A 25,440-nucleotide genomic window follows, 5' to 3' on the forward strand; every position below is an offset into this window, starting at 1 on the left:
TGTACGTTCCATCCAAGACAAAGATGGAGCAATCTCTACTGAAAACTACAGCAGTTTATAGTGTTATAGCCATAAATTTTCTTTCTTATTGGTTATGTCGATACGAATTGATACTTTCGTGCAAACTGACATATTCTGAATCAATGACAAGTTATTATATTTAGTTATATGACATATTACCACACTAATAACTGCCATGATTAATGTCATGACATATGATAGCGAGGTCAACATTATTATAGGGTGTCAAATATGCAATGTACGTAAATATTACCACACAATTATTACTAGTTTCTGTTAAATACCTTTTGGATTATAGAACTGTAAATTCATCTTGTAAAATTTGTCCATTAGATATCCTCATAAGCTCTTGGTCAACAGTAATCAAATAAATTAATGATGCTATTTTTTGTAGCTTTTGTGTACATTTGATCACATGTTGAAGGAATTTTATTTGCACCTGCTGTGGCAAGTAGTGAGGCTAGTTCCCCTGAAGTGTTTAAATATTCTTGCAGCTTTCTTACTGATTTAAACACTGTGTTAATACTGTGTCTCCCTAGTAATGTGCTGATATGATCTGTTACAGTTTTCATGAATGGGATTAAAACTTTCCTTTTAGTTGGTTCTTTTTCACTCTTTTAGAGTGTAGTTCTTCATTTATCTGTTCCAAAAGCATTTCGTAAATGACCGAGATCGTTCTCCAACTGCTGTGACGCAGAATGGACAGTATACAGAATGGAAATTCAGCTGAAATCCATGCACCAAAATTTAATGGGCAAGTGTGAAGTCTGGCATACTGAAATGGCGTGAAAAGCTGTGTTGGAAGTCAGAAGTGAACGGCTATGTTTGGTTTATTTAATTAATTGTGCATTTTAGCTGCTGAGCTTTCCTCCAAGCTGGCCGCGGTGGCGGAGCGGTTCTAGGCGCTTCAGTCCAGAACCACGCAGCTGCTGTGGTTGCAGATTCGAATCCAGACTCGAGCATGGATGTGTGAGATGTTCTTAGGTTAGTTAGGTTTAAGTAGGTAAAAGTTAAAAATATATAATGAGCAGTAGTAAAAGAAAAGACAATGCAGGTAAGTAATGGACAATTCCCACAAAGTACCTGATAGCAGTACATGCGAAAAATGTTTTTTTCCAATTTCCTTTCTGTAAACAACAAGCGTTCATCAAACTGTAAAAAATACATATGTAAATTAAGAAAAGCTACATCATATACTGTGGTTAATTTTACAGTAGATGTTCTGCTTTTTTTCTAAAACGTTAAGAACGACTTGTTTCGGATTTGTGCGTTTTCTTCTCTACTGTTTATCATACGTCTCATTCGATCCTGAGGAAAGTGACTGGCATATAAAATTGATTCTTTCGTGTCTTGTAGTTTCATATCACATCTTAATGACGAAATGTCGATTTTTTCGTTATAGATCATAGTTAACATTTTACTTAAGTTTCAATTACTCTGTAGCATTAGATTTGGAGGGTTTGCAGTGAAAAATGTGCTCGTTGGCTACTTTACATTTGGTTCCTTTAAGGTATATACTTAATGTAGCTAACATAACGTAACTTTTTAAAACTAGGAAGGAAATCCATATGTCTCTTCAGTATGGAGAAAATAGAAATAAAAGTATTTTATTTGAGCACGCTGACTGAGCAAGTCATATGCAAGTAGCCTGTAGTTCACAAAGGGAGTTGATTTTGTCCATATTTATGGTATATGCAGAGCTATGACAGTGATGAATGTGTCAGAAGTGTGAGCTCCAAATGGCCAGGCATTTAAAAGAAAATAATATTTTTGTTACAGCTCAGGTATGAGCCATTTGTGGTAATCTTGGGTATAAGAAGCGGGGAGCATGGTAGAAAGAGTGTAGAATGCTAAGCAGAAGGTCGCAGGTTCGAGTCTATCTGCGGAAACTCCTTCATCTTTTATATTTTCAATTTCTACATTACTTACACTGCAAAACAAACAGAAATAATGTTTAATACACTGTATTTATTAATACTTTCAAAAAAAGGAAGGTAAAAATATTTGGAATTGTAGGTAATTTTAAACTGTACACATGAGCTTCTTGAGTAAAATTAGATGCTTTCATTATTTTACAGCTGACGATTTATACTTGTTAGGGTGATATTGTAGTAAAAACAGGGAAAGCAGTAATTTCCTCAGCATGTTGCACAAGTTATAAAAGTAACATGTTTGCAATTATGTGATTGTTTTAAGGTTTTTATAGAAAAACAAAGGTGGCTTACATTCATGAAAGGTTCTCTATCATCTCACAGTTTGGCAGCGAACCACATGTTGCGCATCATGTCGCCAAACACTGGCAAAGGTGTATTTGTAACTTGTAAAAACTTTAGGGTAGTCGCTCCACAGCTAAAGTGGCATAGCGCTATGTAAAAGGTGGGTTGGCGGTCGAACTGCCGGCTCCTTTGTGTGAACAGCACGCAGTGTGTGGCTAGCCTTAGCACAGTGCACCAGGACGGTGCTAAGAGAGGGATCTGCCTCAAATGTGGATCTGACTCTTATATGGTATGCACAGAATAATGGAATGGCTCTAGTATATTGAAAATCCGACGCCAAGAAGAGTTTTTATAGAGCATTCACACATCAAGAGCCATGAGTACACTTAGCTGCCATTTCGCCTGTCACCAATCTTCGTCACTGCTTCACAGACAGCGTACATTCAATTAAGTAATGTATATGGTCATGGACCAGTTAATTTGGGTGTTGTTTCATTAACAATAACATAAAACCTCAATTCCTGTTCGAAAACGTAACTTCAATCGTGATCATGAACCTATGCAGGGTCCTCACCTAAGTGCTACTAAAACCGAGTATCCTCATTTAAATGAACAAATCTGTCATTCATGTGTTTAAAATGATTTTTTGTCTGAAGTAAAAGGAGTAGCAAAAGTTAAAGCAAGAGTAACATTCAAATGTGTTATTAATGAACTACTCCAAGCAAAATTGTTAAGGAAGGGAGTTTAAGTACAAAAATTCAAATATCAATTAATGGGAAAGTGAAAATCTTAATTATTTAAAAGCTAAAACCATAAAAGTGAAGTTGGATAGGCTTTTGCTAAAGTAATCTTAGTCTATTATAAAATATAGTTTTGTTGGATTACAGTGCAAGATTCTGTAAATATTATTGCCAAGAATACCTGCTACATACGGCGATTAAATTTCCATTACATATAAATCCTTTATGAACAGATTTATGGTAGTATTGTTAGAAGTGACGTTATGCACATTTTTAAAGATAGTGAAGTTTTGCTACCCATCATGAAAGGTTCCTTTTGAAGTTAATTAAGCCCAGTGTTGTATTTTATTACCTTGCAAAGTAATTTAAGTGAATGATTAGCTTTTAGAGTTAGTTTTTACTATTGCAACAATCAAATACCCTTGGTCAGTGAAACTATACCAGTTTATGGGTCCCCATCATATTCTCCACCTATTAAGAAAAAACTGTTACTAAGGGAAACTGCTATATGCAGAAGAGCTTAAACAGTGTATTTAAGATGTTATTCATCTTTATTTGTGTTTTACATGTCTGTCAGGATAGAAGCTCCTCATGTCCAAAATCACTTCTGCACTTCATGCAGTGATGTTTCAGTATTTGATTAAGTAATGCTCTTGACTGGGGCTGTCATTAGTATGAGCTCAGTGAAATTTTGCTCCCTGTAATTAACTGGTGTGTGCGTTATTGGTAACTACTGCTACATACAGTACAGAGTGCACTGTGCCAGTTTGCATCGTGTTTGCTATTTAAAGGGAAACCTCAACAAAAGTAACTGCAGTAACTAATGTCCAGTATTTTCAACTATACATTTCCAAATTAATGTGCCTAATTAGGATGGCGACAGTTCATTTTTTCATTCATTTATGATTTAACACTTCTGTTAACTCCCAAGGTTAAAACCCGTTTGGTTTCTCTGTTAACTTCACAAAATTCGAAATTATACCCTTTTCCATTAGACACAAGCATTGTCGAACTCTGAAATCCTCTCAGAGGGTGGCATTAGCGTGCCTTACTGCACGCTAGTGTTATAAACTTTATGCTAGAATTAATATCACCCAGAAAAATCAAAATTCTGAGAGTTCATTTCCTTCATAGAGTCATATAAATAAAGTATCATCAATCACCAAAATGAGGAAGTTCATTTTGCCATCTGAAGGACTAATTTCTCCAATTTTTCCATATAACATTAGTTACAACTGCACTGAATGGGTTTCCCACAGCTACACCAACAGATTGCTCACACAATATGTTACCCCATTGAAAATAAGTTGATGCAAGATAATTTTGAAAAAGATCTGACATAAATTTTGTGAACATGCTTTTCAACCGTGACCTAAACTCATTAAAAAGAACCACAATAAACAGTGATACAAAATCAAAACTGACCGTAATATTGCTTGGACTCAATCTGAATGATCATAATGTTTCGATAAAATTACCTTAATCTTTGATGTAAGTGACTGTTCTTCCTATGAATAGCTGTAGAAGAGTTTCGAGAATTTTTGGCAAAGAATACAGTCTTGGTGGCAACGCTTTTGATTTGCTGAGACCTTTCTTGTAAATGTTAGCATGTTCGTCGTCCTAAAAACATAAGTTGTGAGAATTCTCTTAAGTTCTCTGTGCCTTCCTGGTTCTAATACATCCCGAGTTTTACTACAATGGTCGTCTTTGTTCGTTGTCATTGGAGAATTGCCTCTATATACTGGAATAATTAGAAAGTCTTTATCAGAATAGAAACCTCAAAGAGAGTTAATCTCAGTTTTCATTAAGTTACTCCTACGTTGTTTCCGCTTAAGCAGTATCCTGGCTGACTGCATGTATATTTCGTCTGCCACTACTTTCGGCAGAAAACGCATTCTAGAATCGATATTAGCAACGATGTCTTCTGTTGTGAATTGGGATGCTACACCTGTAAAGCCTGGAATCCTGCTCTCGATCTGCTTAAGGACAATGGATCCCATACGTTGATTAGAGTACATGAGTGGAAAAGCAAAGATTAGGCAACAAGATGGACAGAGTAATGTTGGGGATGCTGGACATAACGATTCTGCAACAAACGAGAATCAAATACAGGAAGCTTGCGTCGACGACAGTCTCTACAAGTATAAATAGTAGCCGCTCTAGTTTACTGGCATCAATGCATTAGTGCTCGTGAAGATTTAAGCTCGCCCTTTAGTCGAAATGTCATGTATGTCTAATACAATGATCCAGTTGTTGTTTAACGTCGTTACCAAAATTCTCATAATGTTTGATAAATGGTTACTTTCTATTCAGTTAAAGGAATTTCTAAAAACAACCCTATGCTTTATTACATTCAAACATTTTAAATTCCTATATTTTCTTCATTTTCCCCATAAGATATACAGTACATAATTGTTAACATTGGTGCACTGCAATTAAAATGACTTTATTTCCACTACTATTCGTTTATTTTTATAAATAACAGTTCTGTGACATACATTTATTAATAAATAACTCATAAGGCTCATCATATACGTATTTACCCACACATTTAAATATTGTGGTAACTGAACCTTTATTTTGTCCATGTGGGATCTAATAACTCCGTGGCTGTTAAGGACTGTTGGTGGACAATGCAACCAGCCACAAATATTTTAAAAATGCTTTATTTCAAAGACATAATCGGTTTTAGACTCTCACGCCCATCTTCAGACGACTAACGTTTCCTATTACATTAATGTTTTCGTTAGAAGCACGTCGTTTGCTCTAGTGGATGGCGCTTGGTCGCTATGCTTTTCAGGAAATGTACAGACTGTAGCAGTGCAAACAATATGCATATTCTAAATAAATTACATTGGCACAAACGTTTCAAAACATTTCTCACCTTAGTCTTACCTTCAGATACGTGCTTTATATACGATGTTGCTGCTTTCAATACAGCGCTATTGTACGAATACAGACTCACCCAATATTAAGAGTCGAAACTACGTGAAGGATTGGTGTGTGAGACAATTAATTAATGAGTTACTTGTTAATAATGCCAGATATACCGGCTACATCCAAGGAAATACTGTACGAATACCTTTACCTGAATAAGCGTTCAGTAGACTGTTCTCTATTTATTTAATTTTAATTTGAATTTCTTATTCTTCCCTGTTTTAAGTAGTCTTCCGGCTTTCCTCTTTATACTCAATTCTCTGTGTAGATACATGAGGTATGTATTACTCTTCGGCGATTATACACTATGCGTACATAGCGCAGTTTTCCACGGTCAACAACATGGAACATCTCTGGTCCTATCGATCACACAAGTGACGTACGTCAGGAGGTGGGCCGCAGGGAAGCATAAGTAGTTCATGTTTGATGGACTACTGAACCTAAACAGAAACATGTATTCTCTGTTGATGACAAAGTGGATATTAAATATCTGAAAGGTAATTATATAAATATTGTGATTTCTACAATTAGTGGAACGTTTAAGATTTAAAGATGGTTTTATCACCAACTGACTGTGAAGTAGTAATTGAGGAAACTGCTAATGTAATTTAACGTCACCTTTTTAGTAGCCGCGGAATAATGTATATTTTTAGTTAAAAATTTCGTGATCTGATAATTTTTTCACGCCCGTGTGTAATGGCACATGAATTGTGATCAATAGCTAAGAATGGGCTGGTAACTGGCCAAAAATATTGTCACTCAAAACAATACAACAGTGGTTCCGTGTTCTCTCAATCGTTTGTTTTTGATAGCGAGCGAATATATAGCAAGTGCATTACAGCGAAATGCTCATATAAACAATGTTCTGTAATATATCACTACATAAACTGATGCTCAGTTAAAACTAATTTTGCCGGTGGTTTTCGAGCTGTCAGAATTTCTTCTCCTGAGCTTTAACTCATTTATGAAAGCAGGATTGAAATTGTATTTCCTGGCGTTAACAACATGTTAGTTACATAGTTTATTCTGAGGGAACTACAGTATGTCACCGGAAAAATGTGCATTTTTGTGTAAAGTATAGTAGGGTGCCCACGTATCGGCTGCATTTTCAAGAAAGTACACAAATAACTTATGCAATTGACAAAGCCCGAGGGCAGGGAATTGGGCTCCACTCTGTGGAGTGTGTATATAGATTTCAGCATGTGATAATGTGTACACTATGTCATGGTATGTGATTACAGAAGAACAACCTTAAACAAGAAAGATGAATTATTATGAAGTTTACCAGCTATCATTTAAGGACATTGTTGGATTTTGAGGCAGCCTCTTCTACATACTATGAAATATTTATGGTAGTAATTTCGTTTACCAGTAAGACAGTTTCATCATCAGTAATTTAACTGAAGAGTGGAAATTTTCTTTGATGCTGCGTAGGTGGAATATCTGATAAGGAAGAGCATTTTTCCTTGCAGCACTCAATTCATGAATGTTGCCTTTGGTTTCTAAACAAGTCCTTACTGTTAACTGCTTTTCATGCAACTGAAGAGAGGAATGTGTTTCTTGTGTTATTTGAATTAACTTATGATGATTTCTCTAGCATGTGTTGCGTCTAGTTTGTCTCAGATTTTAAATCACAGCTGATTTACTTATTAAGATCATAATAGATAGTGCAACACTATTAAAGATCATGTAGGCCTAAGAAACTTCTGTGACAGAAAATACTGAAGTTAAGCAGAACAAGACACAATATGCTAATTTTGTTTGATGATGTTAAAAAAGGTACATGTTTGTATGTTTGAAAATGAAAACGAAAAATGTTTGGCAAAACTTAAATATAAAATATTTGCAAGCATATATTGTAGTACCATCATTGTTTTAGTTTATAATCGAAACATTCAGAAAGGAATAACATCAGATAGTCCTTCAAATTTTTTACAAGCTTATTATTCAGATTTCTACAAGGCAAAAATTAGGAAGATAAATCAGGTTTTTTCAAGAAGTTTATAATCAGTTGTCTTCCAGAAACATGTTGTTTCTAAATTAATAAACATGTGCACAACTCTTGCATCATAATCTTTCTGCTGATATCATGGCACAGTTATACTATGGCTTTATGGTGTGTAATGAAATATGTAAGAATAATTACCATATTTCATGTAACTGAATTTTGTTTGGAAAATGTGTTGCACTGCTGTGACCAAGTTGCCCAATTTTTGCTGCACTAAATTAGTGCAGTACTTAGTTTTAAACACTTAATGCATTTGAGAGAAGACATTAAAATCTAATCTTTCTTCTTTTCCACTGAATGTTAATTGTGATCCATTCAGCAGGTCATTTGTCACTGCTCCCTCTCTGACTGTGCCACTTTCGTCTTCAGTAGGTGTAGCATGTTATCAGAGTGCTACTTTCAGTTGTTCATTTGCACACAGAATTTTAACCTCTTAGCAAATGTCATTTTTATTCTCATGTTCATGAAAACCAGCTGTTGATATTGGGAAGCTTATTGCTTTATTGTGCTATAGTAGTGGGTTCACTCCTGCCCCCAAGAACATTTGATTACACTTTGAGCAATTCAACGAAGTGAACATGGTTGGGAAAAGAATAGTCCTAGGTAAATAACTTTCTGATAAAGGAGTGGGGAATCATGAGAGGCATCATACTAAAGTCAACATATATCCAATCCAACTCAACCTTGGGAGCCAGATTTTTCATACCATTAACTGGACGGTACGGAGCTTGCAACCATAGAGGTTGTAGCTTCTGTAGGCTTCAACAATCAGTTACTTCTAATGATGGAGGAAGATAGATCAAATGATGTTGAAGAATTGTAACTTCCCTATGCTGTGAAAACATTGTTTTCCAACAACATATCATGCTATGGTAACTTTTTGAAAGAAACTATTAATTAGCAATGCACTGATTGGATGGTAACTCAGGACTTAGCTTCCAGTATTTAGTGATTCGTGCATATTCCTTCCAGCCAGCAGTTTAGAATGCAACTCGTACATCTTATGGTTGAAAAATAGTTTCTGGTTACAAGAGTTCATGTACTTCAGACAGTATTTTTAAATGTTGTCTTCAGTATAATATGTGGGATATTTCATAATTTGTCATTATGGATATTAATGAGTATGAGTAAAAAATATCCTTGGTTGCTCCTTGACTGTGTGCACTTATTGCTGTTTAGAACAAGAAACAAATTATTATACAGCAGTATTTGCAGCCTTTAAGGCACTGCAGTGAATGAAAAGTCGATGTAACAAATAATTTCTGATTGGCAATGGCCCAAAAATTAGTGCAACAAATTTGGTAACAATGATTCAAAATGTCAAACATACTATGCAAAGAAAATACACAGCAAATGTTGCTTGTGGAGGAGGTGATAAACTGTGTTGCACCATATTTCAGTAAGCTGTCATCCCACTTTCAAGTAGAACAGTCGCGATAAGTGGGAAATAATGAGGGACTGGAAGTAGGAAACCAGAAGCCGCAGGAAGTCAAATGAATGGGGTCGTGATTAATCTGTCAGAAGCTGTGGATGGAATTGAGGCTTACTAGGCTTAGAACATTGCCTGATAGCTCACTGCTCCCTCATCTGGTTAAATAATCACTGACTGTTTGAGAATTGTGGAGTATGACTAAAAGTACAAGAAGTTCTAAGCAGATGTGTTTTATTTGCTCAAAAAAGGCAACCACAGTTTATCTGGAGATGGCCCATATATTTTAAATTAGTGTAGGACAAGTGTAGCGTGTATTTTAAACATTTGTGAACTGTCAGCTTATGTCCTCAAATTGTAGAAGGATGATTTTTTAATATTTTCTGAGAATGACTGGCTCTTTCTATACTTTTCTTTTTTGTGACACTGCTGAATATGTTGGGACTGAAATGCTTTACACCTGTTTCTGTTAATACATATATTACAGACCCACCCTGAAAACTGTGGAAGATTTTAATGTGCCAAAAATTGTGGAATTTTTTGATTTTTGATGCTGATCAGACATATATGTTTCCATTATAATGTTTAATTTTTAAAATAGTTTTGATTTTGGTGTCCTATGTTATCTGTTGCGACTTGTAACATCACTCTCCATTGCAGTTAGCTTTCCGTAATGAAAGGGAATACTGTGGATTGACTTTAGCCTCTGACAGTTATAGAGCTGACAGTAATGGCGTTGTTAGGTTCATTCTCCCTCAAATTGGGGGGGAGGGGGGGTTAAGGTTCTTGGTCTGGTAGTTCCCACTCAATCAGATGACCTACTTACCCTTATAGATAACTAAATTTAGATCACTAAATCTGCAAACTCATTTTCAACAAGAGCACTGATGACAGTGCTGTTGAAGGTTATAATTCCAAAATAACATTCTAGTCTTGTGAAAGGTGACTCTTTCTCATACTGGGATTCTGAGTGATCTACCTTTCCTATTTAATCTTGCCTAATGCGTCCCTTTCCGCTCTTAGCAGTACTGAGATTTCCCTTTGAGGGTAAGCTCTATCCTGTCATCCTGTTACATAATTTTCTAGTTTAATCAGGAGAATTTCCCTTTTGATGCAGATAATCATTTTTTATTGATGAAAATGAAGCACATAGATGGAAATAATCACAAAGGCTATACGGTAGAGGTGAGGCAGCACTCCTGCATATGTTTTTAATTAGAGTTTTATGGAGATTTTAATTGAGTACCACAATTGCGTACTAGTATTCACAGGTAGCTCTAAGCAGGAGGACACTCTTGTCTGCTCAGTGGTTTTTCCTAGATGTGTCCTCAAGTTTCATTTACCAAATCACTTAACTGTCTGTGAAAGAGTTCCAGAGCAGGTAGAACTTTTCCAAGTTGAAAAATTTCTAATCTCCTCTGACTCCCAATCTACACTGCCTGGCAAAAAATGTGAAGCACCCAGAATGAGGAAACAAAATGACACTTCACAGGTTGAAAGGGCACATGATGCTGTTTCATTGATTTCGGAATAATTACATTTGCAAAGAACTTAGCGTATGAGAACACTTATTGGCAAGGCATTGCAGACCCTCTGGCCTGATGCGGACACTGATCATAAAGGTTTTGTGTTCTGTCCTGAGGCTAGCTAGTCCACAATTGTTGTTAACTGATCCTTGGTATCCTGCATACTTGCACTTGGATGCAGAGAAGATGTGAGCTGGTCCCACACACATTATATGGGAAACAGATCTAGAGATCTTGCTGGCCACAGAGGTGTGTCAACATCACACAGACATTCATAGAGACTTGTGTTGTGGATAAACATTGTCCTATTGAAAAGTGGCTCCATAATACTTTCACACAGGAGGTAACACATGAGGATACAAGGTGTCTGTGACGTACCGTCATGCTTACCAACGGTGGCCATCTGGGGTAGTGCAGAACTGTGATTCAGCATTGAGCACAACACAGTGCAATACCATTCATGAGCAGACTGTACTTACTGATCACTACACAACTCCAAACATAGCTCTTTGTGTCCTGTTAGCAGCAGCTACGCATGGGGTGGCAATTCCCTAGTTCACCTGCTGCTAGTCTCCTACCATTGGTGTGGCATGACACACTGTTGCCGTGTGCCCATACCGTGTTCATGGATGGCAGGAGCAGATGTGAAGGGGTTACGATGTGCTTGCTGAACATCATGGCGATCCTCCCTTGGGATGGTCAGATGTGATTGACTGAAACCTTGGCGACAAGTATGCCTGTATTCTCAAGCAGCCCAACATTGGGCCACTGTCACATCTGAATGCCCCACAAATCTGGATACCTCGCTGTTGAGGTACAGGGTCATGTGATAGTGGGAAGAAGAGTGGCTAGAAGTGATAGACAATAAGTTGCAGCTCACAAAACTGATTACTTGGCCATGGCATCTTGTTTCATACAGAATCAATAATATCATTATCATTTATGATCTCTGAAGTTAGTTCCTCATTGTTTGCCTTAAAGATAAATATTGCACTGCAGAATATTATGTGCAGACTGGATGCCACTGCTGTTGAAACCAGTGTTATTGCATTCATCATCCTCTAAGAAGGGCAAGATCGAGTACAATGCTGGCAGATATGACCCTAAATCATTTCCCTGCATCACTACACCATGGGAGGAATGTAGGGCTACAGAAAGAAGAGAGCCATATTTGCCTCAGTATTAAGTCTGTAGCAGAATGGACAGGGACTTGTTTCTACCTATGAAGCCTCAATTTTTTGTTGAACATCTTGACGTTAAATTTGGAGAAGTGACAGCACTGTCCTAGATGAGAAGCAGTGCAGTCTTGATGCAGACAGGATCCCCAGCCCAATCCCAAGCGTTACTCAGTTGTGACTAGCTGGGTGATATCCCTGTTTCCGTCACTCACAATGAAAGCCTCAACTTGGTCCAGGGGATTATTTTTCATCGCTACCTCCTCTTGCAGTCTGACGATGAGCACCACTGCAATCTAGAATGACAGGGTGTTCATTTCATCCAGCACATTTACAGGAGACCCAAAGACAACTGGGTTGTTACTGGTGCCTTTATCTTGGCCTGTGAGGGTGATTCATTGCTTGAAAAAGTCAAGGTGATACTTTACCACTGTGACATTAAACCATACGTCCCTCCCCCTATGCAGTGCTTTAAATGCTGGAAATTTGGGCACATGCCTTCCTGCTGCACTTCCAGTGCAACATGTCAAGACTGTGGACGTCCACTGCATCCAGACACTCCCTGTGTGCCTCCTCCCACTTGTATCAACTGTGTACAGCAGCACTACCCCTCCTCACCAGACTGCACAGTACTCCAAAAGGAGCAGAAAATCATGGAGTACAAGATCCTGGACTGGTTGACCTACCAAGAGGCCAAACGTTAATTTGAACGATTACATCCTGTTCGGTTGAATCCACATACACTGCCATTGCCATCACAAGTACCAGTCATACCACACACTGTGCCATGAACAGAGGGGCCTCTAGAATACATAGAATACATCTGCCCCTTGGTGATAGGGGAAATATCTCCTTCCATTACTCCCAAAGTACCTACTTCGGGAGCAAGCCCCCCCCCCCCCCCTCCCCAAATTCAGGGGACATTGGTTCTCTCCCCCCAGCCAAAGAAGCAACAGCCTTTTTCCAGCTCCTCTTGCGCAGAAGGTTTCCCTTGGGACCCTTTCTCCCAAGGTCTCCACTGATGACACAGTGGACACTGCTGGACGAGGAACTTGACGGTCTTCCTCCGTGCCTGAAGCTACTTCAGGGAAGTTCTCCCGTCAAGCCCCTAAAGAGAAGTAAGAGGGCAAGCAAACAATGAAGTTTGCTAAGAAAAAGGACCCTCCAATGGCCCTAACACCACCACTCCCTACCAATTCTGCACCTGTGGATGAGGTGGCGAGCTCAGTGTCCATTGAGGACCTGGATCTCACTGATGCCTTATCCATGACAGGAATGGCTACAAATACTCAGTCGGTGGGGGCAGGTGACCCAGAGGCGTAACCTGCCTCCTTGCATGCTTCATGCCTTTCCATCCTTATTATAACGTCACCCACCAGTGGAATTGCTGTTGTTTTTTTTCACCACCTGTCTGAGCTATGACAACTTTTAAGCTTTACACCTGCTTTCTGCATTGCCCACCAGGAAACCTGTTTCCTGGCAGTGCAGACCTATGCCCTTCACGGCTATAGGGGATATTACAAGAACTGTAGCGACTATAATAGGTGGAGTTTGTGTTCTCAACTCAGTATGTAGTAAACTGTGCCCCTTCAAAGCCCTCTTGAAGCTATCTATGCCTGTCAGGATAAGGACACTGCAGAAATAACTGTCTGCAACATATATCTTCCTCCAGATGGTGCAGTACCCCTGAACACATTGGCTGCACTGATTCATCAATTCCCTAAACCTTTCCTACTTTTGGGGATTTTAACGCCCATAAACCCTTGTGGGGTGGCACTGTGCTTATTTGCCAAGGTATAGATGTCGAAACTTTCCTGTCTCAACTCTACCTCTGCCTCTTAAATACTGGGCCCCCCCACACATTTCAGTGTGGCGTATGGCACTTACTCGACCATTGATTTATCCCCCTGCAGCCCAGGACTTCTCCAATCTGTCCACTGGAGAGCCCACGATGATTTGTGTGGTAGTGACCACTATCCCATCTTCCTGTCACTCCTCCAGCACCATTCCCCTGGACGTCTACCAAGATAGGCTTTAAACAAGGCAGCTTGGGAAGCTTTCACCTCTGCTGTCGCTGTTGAATCTCCCCCACATGGAACCATCAATGTGGTAGTTCAGCAGGTCACTAGAACGATTGTTTCTGTGGCAGAAAACATGATCCTTTGTTCTTTAGGGTGCCCCCAGCAAAAGACAGTACCTTGCTGGTCGCCAGAAATTGCTGAGGCCATTAAAGAGAGCTCTGCAGTGACACAAGCGGCACCCTTCCCTAGAGCACATAATAGCTTTTAAATGGCTCTGTGCTCGCGTTCACCAGCTTATAAAAAGATGGAAACAGGCATGTTGGGAGAGGTACATCTCGATCATTGAGTGCCATACTTCACCTTCCAAAGTCTGGACGAAGATCAATGTGTTTGATGGCATTAACATCGATGGTATGTTATCTACCAACGCAAACGTAGTTGCCGAGCACTATGGTTGAGCCTCCGCATCAGAGAATTATCCCCCAGTATTTTGCACCCTCAAATGTGGATGGAAAGGAAAGCCCTCTCGTTCAGTGAACGCCACAGTGAACCCTGTAATGCTCCATTTACATACAGAGTGGGAGCTCCTCAGCATCCTTGCACATTGCCCTGGCACAGCTCCTGAGCCAGATCGGATCCACAGTCAGATGATCAAACATCTCTCGCCTAACTACAAGCAACATCTCATCATCGTCATCTTTAACTGGATCTGGTGCTATGGCTTCTTTCCATCGAATTGATGGGAGAGCACCATCATTCCAGTGCCCAAACCTGGTAAAAACCCATTTGATGTGGATAGCTATTGATCCATCAGCCTCACCAACATTCTTTGTAAGTTGTTAGAATGTATGGTGAGTCGGCCGTTGTATTGGGTCCTAGACTCACTTGGCCTACTAGCTTCATGCCAGGGCATTTTATGCTAGGGTTGCTCTACCGTTGATAATCTAGTTTCCTAAAGACTCAGTTGACCCCGCAGCTCTCTGCTGTAACTTCAGATTGCTGAAATCACGTATGTTTGTGGAGCACATATTGAACAGCACTCCTTGCCAGATGACTGCAGTGTTTTCACTGCAGAGCTGGCGGCCATTTCTCGTACTCTTGAGCGCATTCGCTCATGCTCTGGCGAATCAGTTTCTTCTCTGTACTGACTCCTTGAGCAGCCTACAAGCTATCAACCAGTGCTATTCCTGCCGTCTTTTGGTAGAGACCATCCAGGAGTCCATCTATGCCCCGGAACGGTCCAGTGGTTCCTTGATATTTGTGTGGACACTAAGCCATGTCGGAATCTCGGGAAATGAACTTGCTGACAGGCTACACGGAAGCCGCTTCTGGAGATCGACATCCCTGTAACTGACCTGCCACCATTAGTACCGCACAAGGTTTTTCAGCTTAGGGAGATGGAATGGCAAAATCTCAGTACCCACAACAAACTGCGTGCCCTTAAGGAGACTACGAATATGTGGAAGACCTCCATGCAGGCCTCTCGCAAGGACACTGTGGTTCTCTGCTGGCCATACGTAGTTAACACTTGGCTAACTCCTCCATAGCAAGGACCCACCTCGGTGTCACTATGGCTCACATATGACTGACAGCAGATTTAGTTTTATGGGGGGGTGGGGGGTGGGGCATTTATCGTACCATTCAAGGATGGGCCTGTTTATTAGTGTGATCAGCCAGCTCAGACCATATGCTCTGTGATTTTAATACTTTCTTCTGCTTTACCTTGTGGTGTATGTTTTCCCTGTTTTCTGTTCATTCCATTTGTTTTCCTTTTTGTTGTGGTGTTGGGTGTTTTTGTACCTTAATCTTTACTTGCATCAGGAAAAAGGGACTGATGACCCTGTAGTTTGGTCCCTTTACACTCCGTACCAACCAATCAGCCAGCCTTTGCTTTTCTTTTTTTTTTTTTTTTTTTTTTTTTTTTAAGTTGTCACTTCCCAATTATATTGTATGTTATGAACTGAAGACCTGATAAATTTCTACAAAGTTGGTCTCTTAGGCAATCTAACTGCCATGACTATCCCTCCAAAGCACCGTTTAATATCAACCAGGTAAAAGAAATCCAATTAAAGATGCAAGTGCTGTGATTGTATGCACTTCAGATGTAACACTGGCATTTTCTTGAGGCCCTCCCCAATGGAAGCTCAGACCACAGTGGTCATAAAAACTAGCTGACACCATTAAGAAATGTAGAAAGGAAGGTGGGTTAGTGTTAAACATCCTGTCGACAATGAGGTTATTAGAGACAGTAGAAGCACAGAATGGAGAAGGATAGGTTAGAAATTGGCCATGTCCTAGCAAAGGAACCATCCAGGCTTTCACCTGAAGCTAATTAGGGAAACTGTGCGAAATTGAAATATAAATAATGATACAGGGATTATAACCACTAGCCTTCAGGGAAGTGCAGTGACTAACCATGGTTTCACAATCCTTGATTTCTAAAATAGAACACTGCATCAGTACCAGAAACACATTTTCTCTATGTGTAATTTGTCAGTGTTGGTGAAGAGATTCTTTTTAATTAAAAATTAAAACATTTTTGCCATGAAATGCTGATGCATAAATTTTGAAAAACTGTGCAACAGTTGTTTACTCTTCACCATTTACTGGACATTGACAAATTCACTCATCCGTGGGTTCTCTGGTGACTGGTCCTTTTTGGATCTGTTCATTTTTACTTTTTCACTGTTTACTCTTTTTATTTAATTATGTAACTCCGAATGTTTGTTACAAATTTTAATTTTTTCAGCATGACTGGTAATTAAAAAATAATATTTATAAAAAATTTCTAATTCTGTAAGTGTTAATTAACATTTTCATTTGTTAACATTTATGTGTTACAAATGAAAGTAAGGAAAAAAGTTACTATTAGGGAGATTCGAACCAGTGACTTTATAACCATAAAGCTTCTATGTTCTACATTCAGCTATCATGAGTTACTTTGATGATACAGAACTGTTTTGTACTTTACAGAACTCAGATATGTTCCTGTCTTCAAAGATGATTTAGCACATTTTTTGAGGCACAATAACACATTGTAGTGCCTTAGAAAAATATCTGTACACTGACATCAAATCTCATAAGAAGGAAGAAAATCAAGAGATTAGTGTGTGAAGTAACATTATTATAAAATTATTGTATATACGTAAATCTCAAGTGGCAACAGAAATTCAGACTAAAAAGTGGGTAACTTGAGTGAACAAGCGGGATTAGAATGGACTTCATGGAGTCTGACTGCCCTTTAAACTCTTCAAATAATTCTGTTGTCTTTCAGAAGCAGAAAAATGAAAATTATGTGGAGAGTATACCGATTGATTCATTTAATTTCATTTTAAAATTTTATTTTTCATCAAATAGAAGATATATGTTCACAAACTTAAATATTATCATTAATATTTTTTTTATAGAAGCGCTTGGGTGGAGATTATGGGAACGCTGTTCTCAAAAACGTATCAGAAAATGAGTTCCAAAGAATTGAGGCTTCTTGTGTTAATTTTAATATATAATTACACCAACATTACAAATTCCCAGTTGTGGATGCTGAACAGTATACAAAAAGCACTGGAAATAGAGATTTCGAAAACAGCAAGGATGGAACAAGAACAGATGAACAAAAGGAACAACTACCTCTGTCAGAATGGATGAGCTAGGGTCAGGAACAAATCATCACTGAGATTGAGGGAGCAAAGAGGAGCAGCAGAGCTGGAATGAAGAATTAGACTGAGGTGGGAATGAGGCCAATGTAAAGGGAACAGTGTACGAAGAAGTCATTCCTCAGTTTTTCTGTTCAGTTCCTGTGGACCTTTTCCTTTACAAACAATCTACCTGTACTGTACACTGGTATATCAAGTAGATGCTGCTTATTTACAAATGAGTTGTAGAGATTTTTTTCTGTTGAAATATCGTAATGCATTTTCAACATTTAGTACCAAAAATACAGGAAGTTAAAATGAGGTTTACAAACTTTTATATGTAGTAGTTTTGTTAAACAACACAGACAGTTAACATATGTAAGTGAGAAAAGTGTGAGCTTATCTAAAATACTAACAGAGCTTTTGGTAGTGGAGTTAAAACAGATCATAATGTCTAAGCTGGTGTGACTTAAGTTCATGTAAAACATAAGATCTATAGAAAATATGCAGTATTGTGAAAAGCTGAATGTAAGTGGTTAACCAGTTCTCAACTACTCTTCAAGGCTAACACATTGCCATGTTAATGTTTAGGATAGCAAATTTCAGTGGTTACTTTCGTTATTATATATTGATTTGATCCTTTGTTCACAGATTGACGTTGAGCATAAACAATGGCTGCCCCCGCAGGTATGTGGAGTCCATATTCTTTTTGACAAATAAATAATTCTTAGAATATGGGACATGTTAAATGTGGCTGTTTTCATGTATTATGAATGTAATCCATACACTAAAATTAGTGCCTTCTTCATGATGCTAATTATAGTTTTAATGAAGATACTTATGCTTTTACATCAAATAAGATTTTAATTAACTTCTGTTTTTGAAATAATTCTCATACGGAAGATCAGAAAATTATCGATGTTGTGTTGCAAAAACAAGCTTATTGCTGTATACAGTGTTTTAGGAGGAGGTATAACAATTTGAAATATTTTATTGAATAAACGCATTTTTCTATTAATAAGCACTTCTTTTATGTATGTAAATGAGCTATCTTAAAATGAGGTGGTAGTCTGCCCACAAACTTTTTTTTTACTAGTAATTTTGTGAAAGTTTTTCTTCTTCTTGTGTTCTAGTTATATACAATATAGTTTGGATTTAGTTTTACAAAAGTGATTGTCAAAGAGTTACATGTTTGCACCTGTTACTGTCCTTCAAAGTAGTCACCAGTGTTGTGTAGAACCTGCTGCAAGCGATGTTGAAGGTGTAGTATACGGTTAGCAGAGCCTGCTCAGTTGATAGTGCGAATGGAGTGGTCGAAAGTTATGATGATTCTCACGTACGACTGTGACGGTGTTATTTTAACGCATTACGTTCCTCCACGGCAGACTGCACAGTATTACTGTTTGTTTTTGGAACATCACCCGTAACCAGCTTTGCAAAAGAAGCGGCAACACTTTCTGCGCAACCCAACAATCGTTTTGCCCAGGCTGTGGCTGCTATGTTTGGTCGATGGGACTGGGAAGTACTGTACCATCCACCATACTCCCCGGGCTTAAGTCCTTGTAACTTTGATTTGATTCCGAAGATGAAGGAACCACTTTGTGGCATTCGCTTCAGAACTGTTCCAGAGATTCAACTGGCAGTAGACCGCTCCCTTCGCACCACGAACAGAACATTCTCTGCTAATGGTGTACTACGCCTTCCACATTGCTAGCAATGGGTTCTACACAATGCTGGTGACTACTTCGAAGGGCAGTAACAGGTGCAAACATGTAACTCTTTTTGTTTTGGTTGTAAATAAATAGTTGCCACTATTTAAGTTCCAACCCCCGTATTAGCCTTAAGGATCCAGGATACTTTTATGACTCAATATTATGTAAACATTAAAATCTATTTCTTTAAAGCACTGTTTATAATGTATATGTTTTCTGGAGTTTTTTGTTGATATCAGGTAATGCAGCACACTTTCTAAACAAATTAGAAGTATTTTGAATATTTCTAAACCTGCTGAGACTTGTTAAAAAAATTACTTATAAATTGATGCTTTTTTTCAAAATGCTTCCGCAAATTGAGGTACCATTTAATCCAATGTAATTATGGTATATGTGACCACTTTCTTTTGATTTTGGTAACCACACCAACAATCTGCTCCTTTAGGGCAAAGTCTGTGAACAGGGTGGTCATCTGTGGACAACTTATGAAAGTAGAGGGTCCAAACAGTCTTTCTTGTTACTGTAACATCATTAAGAGGTGCAGTTCGCCTAATGGCCAGTCCATAATATCTCTGAAGGAGGTCTATTTCAGTTTCTGTCAATCTGCCTCAGCCAGAGATTTTCCATCAGATAGCAACTTTCCTTTCATTTCTCTTCATAGCTTCCTCAGTCTAGCACCCATACTCTTTCTCACTTGTCCACAACACTCCAGTTTTGTTACTAAGATATCACCATAAACATTGAACTCATTAATTTTATTGTAAGCTTTAGAGTCCCCATCGCCTAGGTACTTCGTATATCTAATGTTATAAATGGGTACCAACCTCTGAAATATTTTAGAGCTCTGTAATGCTCCATACCTCCACTGTCACCACCATAATTCTTAGAACACTGATATTCAGTATGTTTCTCAGTGTTACCATGGCAGGTGAGGCAGTACGTAGATCAACATTCAACATCATCAACTTTTCCATTCTACAGAGAAGTAGCACTTAAAACACCATTCAAGGAACGATGTCCTCAATGTTGCCATGTCCCATCAAGTGCAACAGCAATATCCCTGGTTCCACTAATATCTACAGTTTCTTCTGTTGCATGTTTCATAGATGCTTTAGGCACAACTGTCAAGGCACCTTAAAGTATTTTTATGTACTTGCTGAACCTACTGGGAGGAGGAGGTAGGTCCATCAAACCACCAAACATTTTAGCAGCATTTTTCCCTTTTCCTATTGCATGCATTGCATACGCTAACTTCAAATTCACATCATATGAATTATGCAAAATGTTCAAAGTCATTTTTGAGGTATATTTATTGCAGGATCTACTCAGAAAAACTAATTTTGACGCTAAACCCTTTCTGCTATTTTGTTGTTCAGTTATTTCCAGACAACCTACACCATCACATTATATTTCACCACTTCCTTTATCAAAGAAGAAAAGATCCTCACATCAACAACAAATACACTACAAACAGTGTCATTGTTGACATAAAAATTTGACTCACCTGGAGGCATGCTATGTGGGAGTTTCTTCCCTGATGAACTGATACATACGTTACTTTCAACAGTGTGGCTTGCTTTGTTTGTTTACTGGTTACCACTGAATTTCATTTCATTAAATTTCTTGATGTGTGGCATAGTTAGTATTTATTGTACACTAAATGATACGTACTTCCACAAATATATGTAGCACTTGGGCAGCAAATATTCAGTAACATGTGAACAAACTGCTTCAGCAAAACAAAAGTAAATACTAGCAAAGATAGTCATTTATAGACACAGTAACCTGCACTGTTACCAACATATACAATGTATCATACATATAATCTCATAGAGTTCACAGTTCTTTTTGAAATAATACTAGTTTCTGTAACAGAGAGAGAGAGAGAGAGAGAGAGAGAGAGAGAGAGAGAGAGAGAGAGAGAGAGAGAGAGAGAGAGAGAGAGAGAGCATGAGCGCTCTTTTTTTCATTTGAAACCCTATAATGTATGTATCAATGTAATCAGGACAGACTGTTGTGGTTTTTGTTGTTGTGGTCTTCAGTCCTGAGACTGGTTTGAAGCAGCTCTCCATGCTACTCTATCCTGTGCAAGCTTCATCATCTCCCAGTACCTACTGCAACCTACATCCTTCTGAATCTGCTTGGTGTATTCATCTCTTGGTCTCCCTCTATGATTTTTACCCTCCACACTGCCCTCCAATACTAAATTGGTGATCCCTTGATGCCTCAGAACATGTCCTATCAACCGATCCCTTCTTCTGGTCAAGTTTTGCCACAAGCTTCTCTTTTCCACAATCCTATTCAATACTTCCTCATTAGTTATGCGATCTACCCATCTAATCTTCAGCATTCTTCTGTAGCACCACATTTCGAAAGCTTCTATTCTCTTCTTGTCCAGACTATTTATCGTCCATGTTTCACTTTGATACATGGTTACACTCTATACTAATACTTTCAGAAAAGACTTCCTGACACTTAAATCTATACTCGATGTTAACAAATTTCTCTTCTTCAGGAACGCTTTCCTTGCCATTGCCAGTCAACATTTTATATCCTCTCTACTTCGACCATCAGCAGTTATTTTGCTCCCCAAATAGCAAAACTCCTTTACTACTTTGTCTCATTTCCTAATCCAATTCCCTCAGCATCACCAGACTTAATTCGACTACATTCCATTATCCTCGTTTTGCTTTTGTTGATGTTCATCTTATATCCTCCTTTCAAGACACTGTCCATTCCGTTCAACTGCTCTTCCAAGTCCTTTGCTGTCTCTGACAGAATTACAATGTCATCGGGGAACCTTAAAGTTTTTATTTCTTCTCCATGGATTTTAATACCTACTCTGAATTTTTCTGTTGTTTCCTTTACTGCTTGCTCAATATACAGATTGAATAACATCGGTGAGAGGCTACAACGCTGTCTCACTCCCTTCCCAACCACTGCTTGCCTTTCATGTCCCTCGACTCTTATTCAGTGCTCTGTCAAACTCTTCACGTAGTATCATATCTCCCATTTCATCTTCATCTACATCCTCTTCCATTTCCATAATATTGTCCTCAAGTACATCGCCCTTGTATAGACCCTCTATATACTCCTTCCACCTTTCTGTTTTCCCTTCTTTGCTTAGAACTGGGTTTCCATCTCAGCTCTTGATGTTCATACAAGTGGTTCTCTTATCTCCAAAGGTATCTTTAATTTTCCTGTAGGCAGTATCTATCTTACCCCGCTTAGGCATTTTGCATTTCCTGTCGATCTCATTTTTGAGACGTTTGTATGCCTTTCTGGCCGCTTCATTTATTGCATTTTTATATTTTCTCCTTTCATCAATTAAATTCAATATTTCTTATGTTACCCAAGGATTTCTACTAGCCCTCCTCTTTTTACCTACTCGATCCTCTGCTGCATTCACTACTTCATCCATCAAAGCTACCCATTCTTCTTCTACTGTATTTCTTTCCCCCATTCCTGTCAATTGTTCCCTTATGCTCTCCCTGAAACTCTGTACAACCTTGGGTTCTTTCAGTTTATCCAGGTCCCATCTCCTTAAGTTCCCACCTTTTTGCAGTTTCTTCAGTTTTAATCTATCGGTCATAACCAAATAGATTGTGGTCAGAGTCCACATCTGCCCCTGGAAATGTCTTACAATTTAAAACCTGGTTCCTAAATCTCTGTCTTACCATTATATAATCTATCTGATACCTTTTAGTATCTCCAGGATTCTTCCATGTATACAACCTTCTTTTATGATTTTTGAACTAAGTGTTAGTTATGTGCAAAATTCTACCAGGCGGCTTCCTCTTTCATTTCTTTGCCCCAGTCCATATTTACCTACTACGTTTCCTTCTCTCCCTTTTCCTACATTGGAATTCCAGTCACCCATGACTATTAAAATTTCATCTCCCTTCACTATCTGAATAATTTCTTTTATTTGATCATACATTTCTTCAATTTCTTCGTCATCTGCAGAGCTAGTTGGCATATAAACTTGTACTACTGTATTAGGCGTTGGCTTCGTATCTATCTTGGCCACAATAATGCGTTCACTATGCAGTTTGTAGTAGCTTACCGGCATTCCTGTTTTCCTATTCGTTATTAAACCTACTTCTGCATTACCCCTATTTGATTTTGTGTTTATAACCCTGTAGTCACCTGACCAGAAGTCTTGTTCCTCCTGCCATTGAACTTCACTAATTCCCACTGTATCTAACTTTAACCTATCCATTTCCCTTTATAAATTTTCTAACCTACCTGCCCGATTAAGGGATCTGACATTCCACGCGCCGACCCGTAGAACGCCAGTTTTCTTTCTTCTGATAACGACATCCTCTTGAGTAGTCCGCACCTGGAGATCCGAATGGGGGACTATTTTACCTCTACATCTACATGACTACTCTGCAATTCACCTTTAAGTGCTTGGCAGAGGGTTCATCGAACCACAATCATACTATCTCTCTACTATTCCACTCCCGAACAGCGAGCGGGAAAAACGAACACCTAAACCTTTCTGTTCGAGCTCTGATTTCTCTTATTTTATTTTGATGATCATTCCTACCTATGTAGGTTGGGCTCAACAAAATATTTTTGCATTCGGAAGAGAAAGTTGGTGACCGAAATTTCGTAAAAAGGTCTCGCCGCGACGAAAAACGTCTATGCTGTAATGACTTCCATCCCAACTCGTGTATCATATCTGCCACACTCTCTCACCTATAACGTGATAATACAAAACGAGCTGCCCTTTTTTGCACCCTTTCGATGTCCTCCGTCAATCCCACCTGGTAAGGATCCCACACCGCGCAGCAATATTCTAACAGAGGACGAACGAGTGTAGTGTAAGCTGTCTCTTTAGTGGACTTGTTGCATCTTCTAAGTGTCCTTCCAATGAAACGCAACCTTTGGCTCGCCTTCCCGACAATATTATCTATGTGGTCCTTCCAACTGAAGTTGTTCGTAATTTTAACACCCAGGTACTTAGTTGAATTGACAGCCTTGAGAATTGTACTATTTATCGAGTAATCGAATTCCAACGGATTTCTTTTGGAACTCATTTGGATCATCTCACACTTTTCGTTATTTAGCGTCAACTGCCACCTGACACACCATACAGCAATCTCTTCTAAATCGCTTTGCAACTGATACTGGTCTTCGGATGACCTTACTAGACGGTAAATTACAACATCATCTGCGAACAGTCTAAGAGAACTGCTCAGATTGTCACCCAGGTCATTTATATAGATCAGGAACAGTAGAGGTCCCAGGACGCTTCCCTGGGGAACACCTGATATCACTTCAGTTTTACTCGATGATTTGCCATCTATTACTACGAACTGCGACCTTCCTGACAGGAAATCACGAATCCAGTCGCACAACTGAGAGGATACCCCATAGCTCCGCAGCTTGATTAGAAGTCGCTTGTGAGGAACGGTGTCAAAAGCTTTCCGGAAATCTAGAAATACGGAATCAACTTGAGATCCCCTGTCGATAGCGGCCATTACTTCGTGCGAATAAAGAGCTAGCTGCGTTGCACAAGAGCGATGTTTTCTGAAGCCATGCTGATTACGTGTCAATAGATCGTTCCCTTCGAGGTGATTCATAATGTTTGAATACAGTATATGCTCCAAAACCCTACTGCAAACCGACGTCAATGATATAGGTCTGTAGTTAAATGGATTACTCCTACTACCCTTCTTGAACACTGGTGCGACCTGCGCAATTTTCCAATCTGTAGGTACAGATCTATCGGTGAGCGAGCGGTTGTATATGAGTGCTAAGTAGGGAGCTATAGTATCAGCGTAATCTGAAAGGAACCTAATCGGTATACAATCTGGACCTGAAGACTTGCCCGTATCAAGCGATTTGAGTTGCTTCGCAACCCCTAAGGTATCTACTTCTAAGAGACTCATGCTAGCAGATGTTCGTGTTTCAAATTCTGGAATATTCCATTCGTCTTCCCTGGTGAAGGTATTTCGGAAAACTGCGTTCAATAACTCCGCTTTAGCAGCACAGTTGTCGATAACAGTACCATC

General features: G+C 38.8%; 1 protein-coding gene across 1 annotated transcript in view; it reads left to right on the plus strand.

Annotated features, from left to right (window-relative positions):
• The first annotated feature begins 6,288 nt into the window (after nt 1-6,288).
• LOC126336676 (intersectin-1) overlaps nt 6,289-25,440 on the plus strand; it is a 300,485-nt gene continuing 281,333 nt past the window's right edge. Inside the window, exons 1-2 of the mRNA XM_050000627.1 lie at nt 6,289-6,411; nt 18,357-18,392. Coding sequence (XP_049856584.1) covers nt 18,377-18,392 — 16 coding nt within the window. The 5' untranslated portion in view covers nt 6,289-6,411; nt 18,357-18,376. The remainder of the gene's footprint in view (nt 6,412-18,356; nt 18,393-25,440) is intronic.

The sequence above is a fragment of the Schistocerca gregaria genome, chromosome 1 (genome assembly GCF_023897955.1).
Source record: "Schistocerca gregaria isolate iqSchGreg1 chromosome 1, iqSchGreg1.2, whole genome shotgun sequence".
In the NCBI taxonomy this organism is placed as follows: Eukaryota; Metazoa; Arthropoda; class Insecta; order Orthoptera; family Acrididae; genus Schistocerca; species Schistocerca gregaria.